At 39.1% G+C, this 16,909-nt stretch overlaps 1 protein-coding gene across 1 annotated transcript; it reads right to left on the bottom strand.

Annotated features, from left to right (window-relative positions):
* Window positions 1-555: 555 nt before the first annotated feature.
* On the bottom strand, window positions 556-14,774 carry RNPC3 (RNA binding region (RNP1, RRM) containing 3). The gene is given in 16 exon segments (XM_041480311.1): window positions 556-784; window positions 4,446-4,518; window positions 5,717-5,849; window positions 6,380-6,438; window positions 6,518-6,612; window positions 6,775-6,936; window positions 7,720-7,856; window positions 8,599-8,724; window positions 9,660-9,805; window positions 10,398-10,466; window positions 10,939-11,050; window positions 11,741-11,821; window positions 12,461-12,579; window positions 13,665-13,712; window positions 14,555-14,735; window positions 14,737-14,774. Coding segments are annotated over 15 exon segments (1,566 nt in total). The 3' UTR covers window positions 556-784; window positions 4,446-4,458.
* Window positions 14,775-16,909: the final 2,135 nt, after the last annotated feature.

Genomic DNA, 16,909 nt, shown 5'->3' with positions numbered 1-16,909 from the left:
AGGAATCTGCTAAGCCAGCTCCTATTGGAAAAAAAATAGCAAAGACAGACTTACTTTGGTCCAGCCACCAATGCTAGTGATTTAGACTGTTTGCAGCTGGAGTAATGACAAATCTACACCAGCCAGCTCCCACACGATCAGCTATCATTTAGTAATTTATGAGATAACTTTTCCTTTAAGTCCACTGGACTAGAATATCTTATCAATTAAATGACATTGCAATGTTTCCCACACGGTTTTAGACAGTTCCACTAACCAGCCCAGTATGTAGCAAATCCTATGTGATCACTGTTACCATCACCCTCAACAGGGCAAGAACCACATCTATACCAGTTTTAACTGCTACTCTGGTTTTAATTACTTCAGTCCCACTAGTGACAGTTTTCAAGTTGCAGATGAACAATGCAAGTTGATTACTGAGGAAGAACAGTGCCCAGTTTCAGAGTATAAATTCAGGGCCATGCACCAGTCCTTCTGCTTAGTCTCCAAGACAAGAAGGCCTGTCCTGCCAAAAACCCCAAGAACAGAAGTCAAAACAAAGAGAAGGCAGCAAAATGAAGAGAAGGGAAATAATTTATTAGATTTCACAAGCAATCTAACATACATTTATGATGTAGTAAGCCTTGTGATATTTAAAGATATGTGGAATCTTTAAGACGGGAAAATTTATTCTCTGCCTCCAATACTTTAGAAATGCAAGTACGCACAGTTCAAGAGTCCTGATGATCACACTGTTTCTTCCCCAGCTTGATAATACTTGAAAGAGAAGGAACACAAAAGGGACCTGGAACATCACAAAGGCATGTTAAAAGTAAGAACTACCAAAAAATAGTAGTGTTATACAGGCTTTTCACAACTAAACTGAAAGATGCTTAATGTTTTAAAAAGTGCTTAATGTCTGTGAAAAACACATCTTAATAAATGCAGACTGTATTAATTTTATATTACAGAATGTTAAACAGTAATGTAGTATGAAACCCACAGGAAACATGTAGGTCACTACCAACAATACTCCTAAGTGCAGACAGCAATGTAACAAAACCCAAACAACCAACAAAAAGGTAGCAGTGATTAATAGTTGATTATTAGTCCAGCTCCAAATACTTAATTGCAAGATATTGTTAATTTTCTTCTTTACTTAAAAAAGACAAAGTAAGGAATGTATTAACTAAATCAACTCCAAATCGTTTCTCATGTACCAGGACAACAGTAATCATCAAATGATCTAAAATACTGGTCAACCCCTTAATATTAAAACTGCTCTGCAATGTATTTTAGCCAACAAATTATTATATTAATATGTTTTTAAAGTAAAACAAAGTGACTTGGTCAGTGTGAGCTCAGCACAGCTTCACACAGATCAGCTGGTATGAGTTAGAACTGTTCCACTAAGGAACAGGACCACAAATTAGTAGGATATCTGAGGAAGAAGGTGAAGGCCACCTTTTAAGACTAAGAACCTTCATTGTGTCTATTCACACAACACAGACAACTCACTGGTTTCTTTTTCCCCCCCTGAAAAAATATGCTTTTTAAAATTATTAGATTAGCTCAAGTTTAAAACATATTAACTCCTCCCCACACCTACTCTATATGAAAACTTAAGATGCAGTTGAGTGCTACAGGAAACATTGCACAAAAAAGGATACAACAAGAAAGGATACACTCTGCATGACAGTATTATTGCAGTATTTACGCAGGAATGTTTCTAAAGAAGAACAGCAGAATGTGGTTTAATTTTACTTGATTCTCAGTATTGCACACACATAACTTTATGCTACCTAGCAAAAAAAAAAAGAAAGCAAATATGCCTCTTTGATAAAAACCAGTTCTAACCCCTTATGAGATTTAATGAGGGCTGATGAATCCATAAACACTAAGCTTCATATTCAAAAGAAAATACATTTTTGATAACTTCAACTATTAGGACACCAGCAGATTCTTCCATCTCCTTCAAGTCTTTGCCCTTTTACAGACTCACTTTATTTCCATCATGTCCAAAACACAATCATGTTTCCCTTTAATGCCAGCTTTCAAACCACTTCTTCCTTATGAAGAAGCTGGAGACCTCTCAACATCAGTTTCTTCCACATAACTTTCTGCCTAATAATTGTATTTTAGCTACAGGAAAAAATTCACTTTAGGTGAACTTTTTGCCAGTCCATCAATAAAAAGCCATTTCAGCCAGCAAGGAGTTCTGCGGTATTTCATAAACCATACGTAATGTTTTGTCAAAAAAAAAAAAAAAAAAAAGGATAAAGCCTTTGTAGGAAAAGAAAAAACTAAAAAAATCAAAACGAAAACAAACAAACAAACAAAAACAAACAAACAAACAAAAAAAAACAAACAGTAAAACCTCCCCAAAAAAACAAAACAAAACCCACCCAACAACAGAAAAATAACCCTAGACTTAAGCAGACACAAGTTTTTATAATGGAGTTTTACTTCATAAATCAGCATCCACCACAATATTGCAGCAGGAACAGAAAAACAGTCATGCAGAAATAGGGGTCAGCTTAACCATTACTTGGAAAATGCAACAAGTATTTTTAACTAAACCTCATGGATCCTTAGAAACCTGGGAAACTCCATGGCACATTGTTATGATTACAATATATAAACAGTCAAGCTAAGTGAGAAGCTCTGCCCATGACAGAACACCAGGGACACTTGTAAGATGGTAACTCATGGAAGACTTTCAGGTGCACAATTAAATCTTGCCTCATTATGGTTTGCTCACTCTAGAAAAAGCTTCTGAGTTGACCATCAAAATAATAACAAATAAGCACTTTGCTATTCTCTTTATGCAATTCAAGTATTTAGCATGTTTAATGAATTCAGAATTAATGTACAAAATGAGTTGGAAAAAAGGGGAATTCCTAAAAGAATAAAACTGCTCAGACTTCATCAGGTTCTCCAATAGCTAAATTGCTTCAATATTTTTTTAATATAAGAAACCACAGTAAGCTTATTAGACACTAGATAATACAAATTGAAGGTTTTTTCTAAGAAGAAAGGAGTGACAAACAAGACTGAAATAGTCTCATAAATACTTGACCCTAATAGAACACTTTAGCCAAGGCTCTTTTCAATGACCCGTTCAGAAGGCCTATAAAAAAGTGATCTTTAATTTGACAGAATACAGACTTTGCAAACTACAAACAGTAACACAAAATAGGAAGTAAGACCAAAGAGAGAGAAACAAGCCTAAATCTGATTTTAAAAATTCCTAGACAATGGATGGAATGAAAAACCTACAGTTAGAGTAGCTGTTAAAAACAGAAATACTCCCATCACAATAACCACAGTGTGGGCTTTACAACCAATTTGTAAAATTCAAAAACAAATGTTCACATCCTTTATTTCAAATTCAGGTTTTCTTTAGAATAACAAGGATCAAGCTCCAGATTAAAACCACACCATGGGTTAAGTAATGTTTCATAAGCACTCAGGCTAAGACTCCAGTTAATTTTGTTTTAAGTGGAGAGATAACCAGAGTGATCTCAACTGTAACCAGAAATTAAGGTCAGTGCCCTTTAAATATGAGCTAACTCATGTATCAGAGGACGCAGACTGAGAAATAAATGTTTTTTATTCTTGCACCAGTTACTTCACATGGTCATTTTCGAGTTCACTATGCAAATGCTTGCAGGCCATGAAACCACTCAGGTAAATTCGAGCTGATTTTGCTTGACTTACCCTCACATAAATGACATACTCAGAGTAGGGAACAGTGAAGTAAAGCTACATGATAAGAAATAAAAGTTAAACAGCAACTATCTGCTGGAAGATACTTTCCCATTATGTTTAAATAATGCCAAAAATCAGGACCTACACATTCCACAACAAAGGAAGCCTTGATCGATGCAACATTAACCAGCACTTTCTGACAGAATATCCTTCACTAATTCAGACAAGTTTAAAGGTTACCACAACAGCACTAAGAACTCATTTTCTGAAGCTAGCAAAGATTCTTTACAGCCTGCAGAAGTTTATTGCTGGAACCAGTTCTTCAGGATCACTTTACAACAGCAGGGATGGAAAGGAAGGAGGTAAGGGGCAACACTTTTCAATAGCAAAACCCTGGGAGATTACTAAAAGATAAGTGGTCCAATTCCACAAAATTATTCTCCTTATCTTTGCAGATTAAAGATTAGAGAAACTGACAAGTGCCCTACGAGATCAGGATTAGGAAAATATTGGCCTCTTGAGTTTTTTAACACAGGAAAAAGGGAAGTTTTAAACTTACACCAACTATATACATTGCACACTGTTTTTCTGATATAAGCACACATTTAAGAAAATAAATTTGTATGGAACATTTCCTCTCCATCATCACTATTCCTAAAGAAGCTGTTAAAGAGAGAGTAAATAAAACCAAACAAACAGTAACAAAAAAACCCAGCCCAATCCTTTGTTTTTACTTTCAGGCAGAGAGTCCATACCTTGTGCAGGGTTTTACTTTTTTCTTTTCCCTTCGTTGGCATCCTGTTTTGGTCTAGCTGAACGAGCAAATTGCTGAGATTCTATTAAGGACTACAAGTGTCTGCTAAGTAGAAGTCAATTAGGAAAGACAAAAAAGATTACTCCTACAAATTGGTCTAGAAAATGACCTTTATCTGTAAATCAATTCCACTACAGTATGAAGTATTATAACAGTGTCTTATTAGTCTAAGATTAGGACCTCACTGATAAACAGTACAGGAGTTATCAGAGAGCCCATAAGGAGGACTAACTGGGAATGGGTTAGATGCAAACAGGGTAAGTACAGTAGGATAAATGTTTGATATTTACAAACTTCCAACCCAGCATGTTAATTCTTAACTTTGATGTCTCAGTATTTGAGAGGAAAAACAGTAAAAGCAGCAGATGCTGGGGTTAATGTGAATATAAAGAAACTGAATGAAATGTTTAAGTGAAAAATAAGAAAGGACTTTCACACAAAACAACAGTGCTATGCAATCAAAAAGAGACAGTTGCAGCTGAAAAACCCATCTAGAACCACTTACTCTTACAGGAACATTTCTTATGATCGTGATTCTGTAAACACACATCTAACCAAGTACAAAACCTTGTATTTAATTTAAATACAGTGGTCATGCAAGCTAAATTATCTCCTGCATTGTCTTTGCAGGATCAAAGATGTAAGACCAGCGAATTCTGTTCTTAAACCACTTTTACTTTCCTATTTCAGAAGAGTTGCCTCTGTGGTCAATGCTTTGTGTGAGGAGACGCAAATCTTGACTCCATGTTTCAGAAGGCTGGTTTATTATATTGTGATATATATAATATTACAATGCTATGTTAAAAACTATACTAAAAGAATAGAGAGAAAAGGATTCATCAGAAGGCTAGAAAGAACAGGAATGGAATGCAATAACAAAGGCTTGTGACTCTCCAAGAGTCCGAGCCAGCTGACTGTGACTGGCCATTAATTAGAAACAACCAGCATGCACCAATCACAGATGCACCTGTTGCATTCCACAGCAGCAGATAGTTATTGCTTACATTTCTTTCCTGAGGCTCCTCAGCTCAGCAAAGGATTTTTCATAAAATATCATGGCTACATCTGCGTTTTTTTCAGCTACCATAAATAGTGCACTGTGTTATCCTGACTGGTTTTCTTAAGGCATTTTTTCTTTTGCAGAACACTGTGACAACAAAACTTGGCAGAGATGACAAAGAATATAATGTAAATGTTTGAAGAAAAGGATACAACCACCATGGGTTTTTCAAATAAGACATAGCCATTTGCTTCTTTTAGTGCTTTAGCAGCTGCTTTCTCATTTGGAAGTCCAATGAAAGCCTGTCCCTTCATCCGGCCTTCTTTCATCAAACGGATATCAAACCTAGGGGCACAGTGGAGAACTGGGAATTACTCATGTTTAACAAACCTTGCAGATTTCACAGTACAAATGCACAATTCTCATGCTTCAGGTGGGAGAAATAGCAGAAACAGAAGCAAAGCCTACAAGGAGGTGTGATGTCCTTGGAAACAATTTTGCTTGGGGAAACCATTTACTAAAAGGTAATATTAAACTGCACGATGGCAAATTGATGTGCAGTACTACTAAATAAGACATATGCAAAATGATCAGATACACATAATCACCCACACAGCTCATTCTGTGTCACATAGCCAAGAAAAGCAAATCTGTGAAAGAAAATATAAAAGCAAAATAGGGTCTTCAAGTCACTCATCATAAAATAATTTGATTTCTTAATCTTCAAATATAAAGATTTTTAGGTCTAATACATTTTTGTTTATGCAGAAACACAGAAAATGTGAATATGGCTACTTTTAAAATCCCAGTTTTCAGAAGTGTCATAGAATTTAATATAAAAGGCTTAATTCTAACCAAGTATGAAATGAACTCACATATTGCGTTCCACCTCTGACTGGAAGTCAACATATCTTCCAAAAATGAACTTAAGATCCTGAAATTAAAGTGTAAGTGTAAGATGCATGCTAAGGAAAAGCCCTTTTGACAGATATTTAATTTGCTTGCTTACTTACCTTTTCTTGAACTTGTTTAGCTAAATTCTTCACATATATCCTGCAATTCGGATCACCTGGCTCATAGTTTTTGAAAACAGAATATTTTTCCATTTCTTGAAGACAAAAAAAATAAACCATGCTTCAGTTCATTTACTTTGCACATTTCCTCAGTATAAAATAATTTACTATACACTCAATTAATAAAAAATTACTTAAGCTATTTGTTGCAACAAAGCCAAAAGCTATTACTAGATAATCTATTCTCACAGTTATACCTTCTCTAGAAAGCCTGTTTTTTTCTAGATCCTTTCTAGAAATAAATTCTGATGGTATTTCATCATCTTCCTCTTCAGTTTCCATTTTATCATTTGAGCTAGGAGCTGGGAAAATCCTTCCAAAGCCTGTATTATTGATTTCTTCCGTGGTTGCATAAAGGTCTGAAATTTCAACAAATTATGTAAGTGGTTTGTACCTTTATTCACACCAAGATCAAGAGCCAGCAAGAAAACCATAATCCTTCCAGCAACATTGTAATAGAGCAGACTTTGTAAGGCAATTTGAATTCACCCTTAAAAATTAGTCTTAATCCCTGGATTGACAAAAGCACCTGCAGTGTACAGGCCTATAAAACCCCATGTAGTACAAATAAAGGCCAAGGCACACATTAGTTAGCATAAAACTTGCCGTGCTGTTCAATCCTGTATCCATTTCACTATTTTCCCTTAAAGAAACAGGGTATTACTGTAAAGTAACAAGAATCACAGATTGACCATAACCCTCTAAAAAGCCATCACACCTCACTGTTATCAGTGCTCAGCATTTTTATGGCAGCTAATCAGTGCACCAGAGAAAAGGGGTTGGCAATCACATGGATGCTGCTCTCTAAGAGCTGGAAAAGGAAAATCTGAAACTAGCCTGATATATTCATTTGCACCATAAAACACTGAAAATTTGTAACATTTGCATCCTAACATTTAAAAGATAGTGCAATTCACCATAAACCACAGAGCACACAGGAGAGAGACCTTTAAAAATCTCTGGATCCTTTCCAAAGCTTGTAACATGGGAAGAACAGCAAATACAAATATGATGCAACTTGGTGTTGAAAGCTCCAATACAGTAAGGGAAAAGAATTTCCTGGTATAAATTTCAGCACCCTTTTATATGCTGAAGCCACATGACTTGAACATTAAATACATTTGAAGTACAAACTCTCTTACCATTTTTTTCTTCTTTTTCTGGGTTTATCTGAAGAACAGCTGGGATCTCAGTACTAATATGAAACTCTATTTTTTTATGACCTACGTGCTGCAGCTGCTCAAAGACATCTGAAGGTGACAGTGTAGGGTGCGAGTTACTGTTTAAAACAACAACAGATTAATTAAAGATTCAGACACTGATGAATGCATGGTCAAACACAAGATTTCTTCCAGTTAGATTTTATGCTGTTGTTTACCACAAACACACGTTCTCCATTTCACCCAACAGAGTTTCAGGTGATTACAACACTGCAGATACAGAAGGTATGTCTGGCAGTGAGAGCAAAACCAACCATCATGTACCACAGTTCAATACACACAGGCATTTATTAAAACCTTCATCAGTAACTTCAGCATGAAAAAAAACTGGCCTTGCTGCTGCTGTCATCTAGTATATAAAATATACGACATTTAAAAAAAATGCAGCAAATCACTTGGAGGAAGCAGGCAGCCATTAGTAAAAATGTATTCACAATCATTCATCACAACATAGAAATACTGCACTGCTGTCTACTGTGGCATAGAACTGCAAGAACAAGAACTGTTCTAAGACCCAAACTTATTTTAAAGCAAGCCAGTTTCTATTCTTCCAGTGTCATACTTTTAATTTTTTATTTTAAGAAGCAGCCCAAACAATAAATCCAAATTGCTTCATCACAGTTGTGATGTGAAAGTAATTATCTTTTTAGGAAAAGGAATTTCTATTCGTTTGAGAGGAAGAGAAACAGAGCTTGAATCAGGCACACTTTAAGGTTGTTGAGCAGACTTTAGTACAAACTCGAGGAAAATTTGGAGTTTTAGGGCAATAAAACCAAGAGGATAAGTGCAAAAACCACAAACCTGTGGGAAGTACACACAGGAACATTCAACATGTCTTTAATTCTTTGCTTTTTTCTAACACCACGCTTCTTTGTGTTTATTGGTCTTTTAGGCTGAAGCGTTGCTAATTCCATCAACTTGGTCATTCTATTTTGAATAAAAACAAAACCAAACAAAAATAAAACAAAGAGGTTTACAATTTATTTGAAAGTACTAATTTTAAAAACTCTTCACCTCTCCTTAAAGCCCTTGACATAGAACTTCTCAGAACACAATGGTAAAACTAACTACCTTAAAAGTGAAACTAACACATAGCATGTGCAAGAGCACTTAAGGAGTGACCAAAATCCTAACATGTCAGTGATGCCCTTCCTTGCCAAACATGCTCCTTACTGGGACACTGAAGCTGTGAGAGAAGCTGTGATGCCCCAAGCTGAACCTGATTTTATAACACTCAACAGGGGTATCTTTTTCCAAATGATGTGTTTTTCCAAATATAGCATAGGGATTTTCTGATTTACTTCTCAGTTTAGACAGCAAAGGAAAAAGCTGCTCTTTAATTTAGAGTTAGTTTAAAGATTAAAAAAAAAAAAATACAGCTATGATGTAATTCTGTCCCAAAACTGCAAGAGAATCCTCAGCAGAAATATTATCACCCCTAGCAGTACCTGCTGATGTACAAAGAATGTTCTCAAAGTTGGTGTGCACATATGGTTCAGGCTGAGGAGTCAATTTAGAAAGATGTGCAACAATGAAGACTTCAGAAAACAATCTAATTTCTGCTTCCTTATATCTGCACTCTTCAAGATAAGTTTTTGTTTAGTTGGGTTTTTTTGGACACAGGAACAAAAGAAAACTTGCACACCAATAGGCCACTTTCCTTTTCTTACTGCATTTATACCTGCACTGTCCTTCTGCACTCTGAAGTTTCTCTAAGCATCTGGAAAGATTTCTACACACTCTCTACAAGATGCTACATCTATATACTGCAAACATTACCACTTGCTGAACTAGAAGCTGGAAAAGTAAAACCACCCCTTTTAGCGGGCCCAAAACCTTGCAAATGACTGTAAAACGCATACCTCTCCTTTTCCTCATCATTATCACTTTCATATTCTGATTCATCCCCACTAGACAGTCCTTCTTCCTCTTCAGGCAAAGGAGGCTCTTCAGGAGGCAGAGGTGGGATTGGGGGAGGTGGCACAGGCACTGGTAAATACTCTTCATACTAATGATGGGGAAAAAGTTGAAAAAATTAAACTTCTTGAAGGAAATAACCTAAACGTTATCTTGTTTTCTTAATAACAACAGTCAAAGCAATTAATGATCATTTGACAAGTATTTTCTCCAAGTATGCTTACAGGGATCTAGATACCATTTTAGTAAACTACATTACTAATGAAAATCTTTCCACAAGCAAAAAAAATCTGCTTTCTGAAGCATAACAGTGAATGGTTTAATTCTTTTAAGTTGAGATGATAAAAAAATACAGCAACCATGGCCTTGGATTTTCATTTTGCACTCAGCTTCAAGGGGTTTCCTGAGAATACAGTCCAAGCACACGGATGAAGGCTTAGGCTGCAAAGCCATCTCAATTTCAACAGTGAAACAACAGTTTGAAACATTCCTGTGCTGCTACCACAGATAGGTATTTCTTTGTTCTAAGTATAGTCCAAAGAATTGCTTTAGAAGACCAACACATACCCAGTGAAATGCAGCAGGATTTGCAGTCCTCTAGAAATCTACATCTCGTACTATGCTGCTGACAATTTAAATTGTGAATCAATCCTACAGTACTGAAAACATATTTAAAACGTTACCATTGGAGGACGAGCAGTAATTGGTCCAAAAGGTGGAGGAAGATTCATTTTATTCATCAGATGGAGTACCTGAAATGAGTCAAAATAAGTAGGCTTCCTTTGAATAAGTAAGTGATAACAGCTCCTTGCTAGGTAAAACAGCCAATCACTCCTGGCAGGTGTAAATCAGCACTGTTTTAATGTTTGAGAACAATGTAAAACTTGCACTTGAGATCCAACACTAACAGTCAATACAAGGAACATCCTAACAAGGCTAATAAAAAACGTACAGCATCTTCTCAGAATGAAATTCCAGGTACTCAAGTTACCTCTAATTAGGAAGAGCATATCCAGTTAAGTCTTCCGTGCCAATTAAGTAATCCACCTCAGATTAATAAAATCTCATTACCTCAGCACAGTAAAAAACTAAGATTGGTTAACATTATCACAGAAAATCCAAGTTAGTATTTACAATGACAAAAATAATTACTTCTATGGATAATTAAAAGAGAAAAAATTTAATCTCTTTAACTTTATAATTTTTTTCCTGTTTTTTACTTACCTGGACATAAAATTTGGGCACGCTTGCCAAGGCATTTGCTATATTTGCTAGAATTGCACTTGAAGGTGGTGGATACAAATATTTGAGGCAAGAATTGATGGGAAAGGTGAGGCTGAGGAAAAAAAGATTGAAAACAAGACACCTTAACATTATTGCCACTTAGTCACCCATAACAACTAATGATTACTAGAGGCTTAACTATTGATTACATCTGAAGTAACACTGAAATATTATTATTTCCCCTAGAATAGTTTTGGGCTACTTAGAATGCCTTTAACATCATGGAGTAGTCCCCAGTGCACGACAGATTTACTGGGCTTGGGCATACTGAAAGTATCAAGCCATGCAGAAGCCTAAAGCAAACAGAAACAATCAACATGTCCAAAACCAAAAGCACAGCATAGCAGCCTGCACAAGTATCAGAAACTCAATGCTCAAAGGGCTGCATTAGCTTCAAAAAATTTACTACTTCATGTGTGCTAAAATGAAAACTGGGGGCGGAGCGGGGGAGGACTGGGTTAACACTGGGAGAACTTCAGCCCTCCAACCCCCCAAGAAAGCAATGCATAGTGCTAGAAGGCTGTTCTGCCATCCACAAGCTCAAAGCACCAGGCATGATGCAGATGTGAGGATTTTAAACTTGTGGAACTGAAACTCCATCTTTATGACAATTCCTACATGCCCAAGGAACAGCAGCATAGGAGTTATTGTTTGGAGCATCTTGTTCAACAGTTCACAACACATTTCAAAATATTCTGTAACAGAATAAAATAATTAAGATAAATAAAACTCCAACACTAACCCATGGTTTGGTGCAATTCCATTCTCTATTTTAATACAGTTCGGTTCTATCTTCTCTTCTTCTTTCACTGGTTCTTCTAAACTGAAAATTAATTTCGTTTTAATTAAAACAGGGCAAAAATTAGGTATGCCTAAAGTAATATATAAAATATGCATAATTTATTAATAAATATAAAAATAAATTAGCACAGGTGTTTTTAACATCTTACCAATTGCATTACTACAGCTGTTACCAATTCTTCATAATTAATACATGACTATAATTACAGTAGTGACAGTCTTCTAAAATAAATACTTATGCAGATTTAAGTAAGACTTCCTGTATTCAAACACTCCTGACTTAAATCCACTCAAAGGAAAAGAACTGAAATTATTTATCATGCACTCTCTTCAGAGGCCATAAATTCAAAGGTATTAAACTACTGATTTGTTCATATTCAGAAAGTGGAATAAATAACTCGAAAGCTCTACTATAGTATTTTTAATTAAGCATAGCTTAATTATCACATAGCTTTTGTCACTTATTTGCACATTACACAGGTGCAAATGAAACAGTTCTGTTGGGAGGAATGCAGTCACTGTCCTATAGATCTGAACCTGTTTGTTAAGGCTTCCAAGTGGTTACAGTTTATCCTTTGATAGTAATACCTAAGTACCATGAATGTAGAATCCCCTTTCCTTGACCACAAACATAACAAGGAAAAAATTACTCTGCACATACCTTTTGCACTTGTCTGAGACAGAAGGCTGGCTCAGTACCTGTGCACTCTCTTGCTCCTTTGCAAATTCAACAACTAATGTGTGACCCAAAAGTTTCAGCTGATGCAGTCTTGATAAAGCCTTCAAGTAATTACAGAGAAGAAGAGAAAGGGAAGAGGACAAACCTGAGAATTGTTTTAAAGCATAACTGTTTTTATTTTGAGTGGTACACTGGCCATAGGATGCAGACCCAACTGGTTTAAGCTAAGCCTGTGCTAGTGCGGACATGAGAGTTCTGCTCTGTTTGTGTCTTCCCAGCTCTGCTTTTAGCAGCATTTCCTGCTGGCAGGAAGGAAAGGGACCAGGCTGCACGAGGTTGGTCACCTGAACACAGCAGCAGCCTTAACAATCAGACTTTTCACACAGCCTACTAAATTGCTGGAATTTTAAGTAACCAACCTTTTGCTCCTGAAGTACAAACATGCTAAACTCTGTCAGTAACAGCTAGGAATTTTAAAATCAAGATTTTTGACAGTGGTGCTAGGAAGATCCAGCATTCTTCAAGTCCAGAGCCCAGCAGGCTGCTAACAACTGGCACAAGCACCTAACTCACCACTGTTCACCTCACACAGTCTTTTAACTTTTTTAGTCCTTTAAAGTGTGGCCTAAAAAAACCACACATAAGCAATGCAAAAAAAACCCCAAACCCAAGGTATAAGGGGGAAGTTCTGGCACAGGCTTCTTAACCAGACTAGTATTTAAAAAGCATTATTAGTATAATCTTTTTGGCATACATATCTCCTATTAATACAGTAGTTTTCTTATCAAAGTTGGGCATTCAAGGCAGACTTGGATTGTGAGAATCACTAGGGCTGACTTTTATGGTAAACACACAACTAGACAAGGAAACTCTTCTTGGTTTATAGCTTGTATGTAAATGCACACATGCTAAACAGTGCCCTGATCAGTCTCAGCTTCAGTAAGCATGCCAGGCTCTGTCAGATGCGTTCCACAAACCCCTTTTGATCCACCTTTCTTAGGACTCTAGGAAACACAGAACTGTTCAAGAATTTTATCAAGTCCTGCAGGCAAATCCTGAAACAGAACTCTCATACTACATTGTGGGGTTTTGTTTTTTCCTAGCACTAAGTACCAGATGATGTGTAATTAGAGCATTGGCAATTCAGTGTTTTGCTAAAACCTTTAGTAACAGACCCAATACAAACCTTTGCAGCTGCGTTTTCACTGGGAAAGGTGGCAAAAGCAGTATGTTTCTAGAAAACAAACAAACAAAAAGTTATAATGTATTTGAATCAAAAATGTTAAGAGACTGCATGTAACACATTGAGCCACAAGCACTTTCTTAGTTCAAGTTTACATATTTGAAAGCTTCCAGATGGGAGTGTAACTCCCATTTGGGGCAAATGTGAAGGACTAGAAACCATTTTTCTTAAGAATTTTGGAAAAGTACCTCTTGCAGTCAAAATTAATGCATGAGCTCAGCAGTTTGACAAATACAGGACAAGTGGGGTTTTTTCTTGCTACAAAAGTTGTAACTATTGTGCTCTGAACGTTTGAATGGTTTCTAACCCTCCCCCCTAATTTTCCAAATTAAATCAAGTCCTCACAGAATACACCTTTCCAAGTTGAATTTATTTTAATAAACTTTATTACCCCATCTTGCCGCTACATGATTCCGTACCCAAAATCATTGTAAGAAAGTCAGTATATCTGATATCCTATAAAGCATGACCCTGATAAAATATGCAGACATCTATCTGCGGTTCTGCAAAACACAAAGCTCTTCATGAAGAGCACTTATCACGAAACAAATACATCCACGTTTTCGTAATCCGGAGGAAGAAGAAAGCAAACCAGAGATGTCAATGGGCCTGTGAAACTGCATCCCTGCCCGCGCCCAGAGGCCCTTCCTCTCGGCTGAAGCCCAGCCCCGCCGGCAGCAGCAGGAGGCCAAAGCCGCGGCACGGGGCTTGCGGCGGGCGGGACGCCAACCCGGAGCCGGCCCCGTTCCGACCGCCCCGCGGGGCCCCCCGGCAGGAAAACCCCCGCGCCTGCCGGGCTCCGGGCTCAGCCCTGCCCCGGCCCCGGCCCTCACCAGCCGCCCGTGGTCCGACAGGACGCGCACAGACACGGCCCCGAAGTGCTGCAGCAGATCCTCCTTCTCCGCCGCCGTCAGCTCGGCGGGCAGGTGCCGCACCAGCAGCGTCCGCCCGCGCCGCCGAGAGACACCGGGGTGCGGCGGGACGCCGGGGTGCGGCGGGCCGGCTCCCAGNCGGCCCGCCCGCCCGCAGCTCCTCAGCGCCCGGCGCCGCCATGGCCGCGCGGGACCCGGCACAGCCAAGCGCCGCCAGCGCAACCGGCGGCGCAAATCGCGCGAGAGCCGGGGTGAGGCCGCTGCCTCAGGTCTCGCGAGACTGGCGCCCCCGGCGGAGGTGGCGGGAAGCAGCGCTTGCGCGCAGAGCCCGCCTGGGGAGACCCGCGGTGCTGCTCCGCTGACCCTTTAACGCTTAGGAGCTGGTCCTCACACCGAATCCTAAGAGTGAGGAGTGTTGCTCTCAAAATGCCCTCTCCTCAGCCTTTAGTTGCAGAGATTTGTCTCTGCCTCCCTGCCGTGGACAGGGAGGTACTGGGGCGTGGCTGGCACAGGCATGAACCTGCTGCTCGGGGCAGCGGCAGTGCCAGGCCGAGGGAAACACCGCAAAACAAAAGCTTGTGAGGGGATAATCAGCGTGAGCACTGAGCATGGACAGACTGCTGCCACCTAGCACCGCAGCCACACAGGCGGCTCCAAAGCTGTCTTGTTCTGGAGGATACAGGCTGAGATCTTAAGAGAGTGAAATCTCAGATCTTGACTGATGAAATCTCAGGTCTCACCGTACTGAATTAGCTCTTTGCTGGCTGGCAAAGCCGTGGCGCCTGTGTCGCTGTTGCCACAGGCTGTGGGTCGCACAGAGGCGCAGTGCCGGGCCTGGAGCACTTGCCGTGGCTCGGAGCAGCTGGAGCACACAGGGACACCCGGGCTCTGGCACTGCGCTGGGCTGTTCCCACACCTCCATAGAAAAAGCAAGACCTTCAGTCCATAAAGTCCCCATGGTCCCTTCAGTTTTCCTGAGCGGTCATGACGGCCCTGGTGCTGTGTGCACAGTGCACCTCAAGGGTCTGGGTGTGCACGTTTGGTGACTGAACACTGACACTGGGCAAAGACCTGGCCGTTGTGGGTGGGCACAGCACTCCCATTAGGTCGATCAGATGACAATCCAAATCCATCCAAACGAGTTGGGGAAGGAGTTGGGTAAAAATAGAGCTTCTAAGGGGATAATTGAGAAAAGCAGAAATGTAGGACCAATTTCTTACGGGATCTGTTACTGCATTTTTGTTGCTGCCATAGGTATAAGCTAGGAAATACCTATGAAGTGGGAAGCAGGTGGAATAATTGACACAGTGTGCAAATAGAGCAGTGTATTTTCTCTCTTGATAACACCAGCAGTACTGGTTTTTTGGTTTTTTTTCTGAGGCCATTGAAACTTCAAAAGTAACACTGGCCAGCCTAGCTAGTTCTGTGTGTGGCTTGTGGTTTGTATAAAGTCCAGAAGATTTTCTGTGGCGTGCTGCTCAACGTGCAATTGTAGCAGATGGGAAGATAACAATTGTAAATGCAAGCCTGTGGTGACTGTGCTGCTGCATCCTGTTTAAATTGGCTTGACTTGTAGTTCACTCCTGGGTAATGAATTCAGAGAACTTTTTATACAGCAGATCTGTGAAACTTCTATGTAGGCAAAGCAAGCCTTCCTGTTTCCCTTGTAGTCTTCTAGTACATTCCAATTGTTAATGTGCACATCATTCACCAGATGGTAAAATAATAATAGAACTTCAAATATGTTTTCCCGTCAGAACTAAGGATCTCTGTTCCCAATTGTGCTTAGAGAAGGCTGAGGAAACTATGTACTCTTTAGTCACACTAAACAATTGACAAGAACTGTTCCACTTGAAATAACTAATATCTCATGGCTCTTCAGGCCACATGTTCCTCCTAGCACAAAATTCCCCTCAAAAATAGAGACAAACTCTTCTAAAGACTCTTTACCCTCTTAGATCAGGCTGCTGAAGCTGAACACCTCTAGAGCAGAGGTTTAACATAGCAATGTGCAAGTCAAGCAAGATTGAGCTTGAATGCAAGTGGTTTAGCAGTACCAGCATGAGTCAGAACTACAGACTCATTCAGGTGGGAAAGGAGGGAGATCCTTTTGCAGCAATCTCGAGTCCAGTCAAACTCAAGTCCAGTTCCTACTCAAAGCAAGGTCAATACTGAAATCCAACCACATCATTCAGGACTTTCCCCAGCCTGGTGTCAAAAGACCCTAAGGGTGAAGGTTCCACAGCCTGTATAAACAGGATTTTCCATGCCTTAACTAACTTTCTAGTGATGTTTTTCCCCCTTTTTTTATCCATT

This window comes from Pyrgilauda ruficollis, unplaced genomic scaffold (genome assembly GCF_017590135.1).
Source record: "Pyrgilauda ruficollis isolate IOZ18807 unplaced genomic scaffold, ASM1759013v1 scaffold501, whole genome shotgun sequence".
NCBI lineage: Eukaryota > Metazoa > Chordata > Aves > Passeriformes > Passeridae > Pyrgilauda > Pyrgilauda ruficollis.
This window is presented reverse-complemented; position numbering and strand designations above follow the sequence as displayed.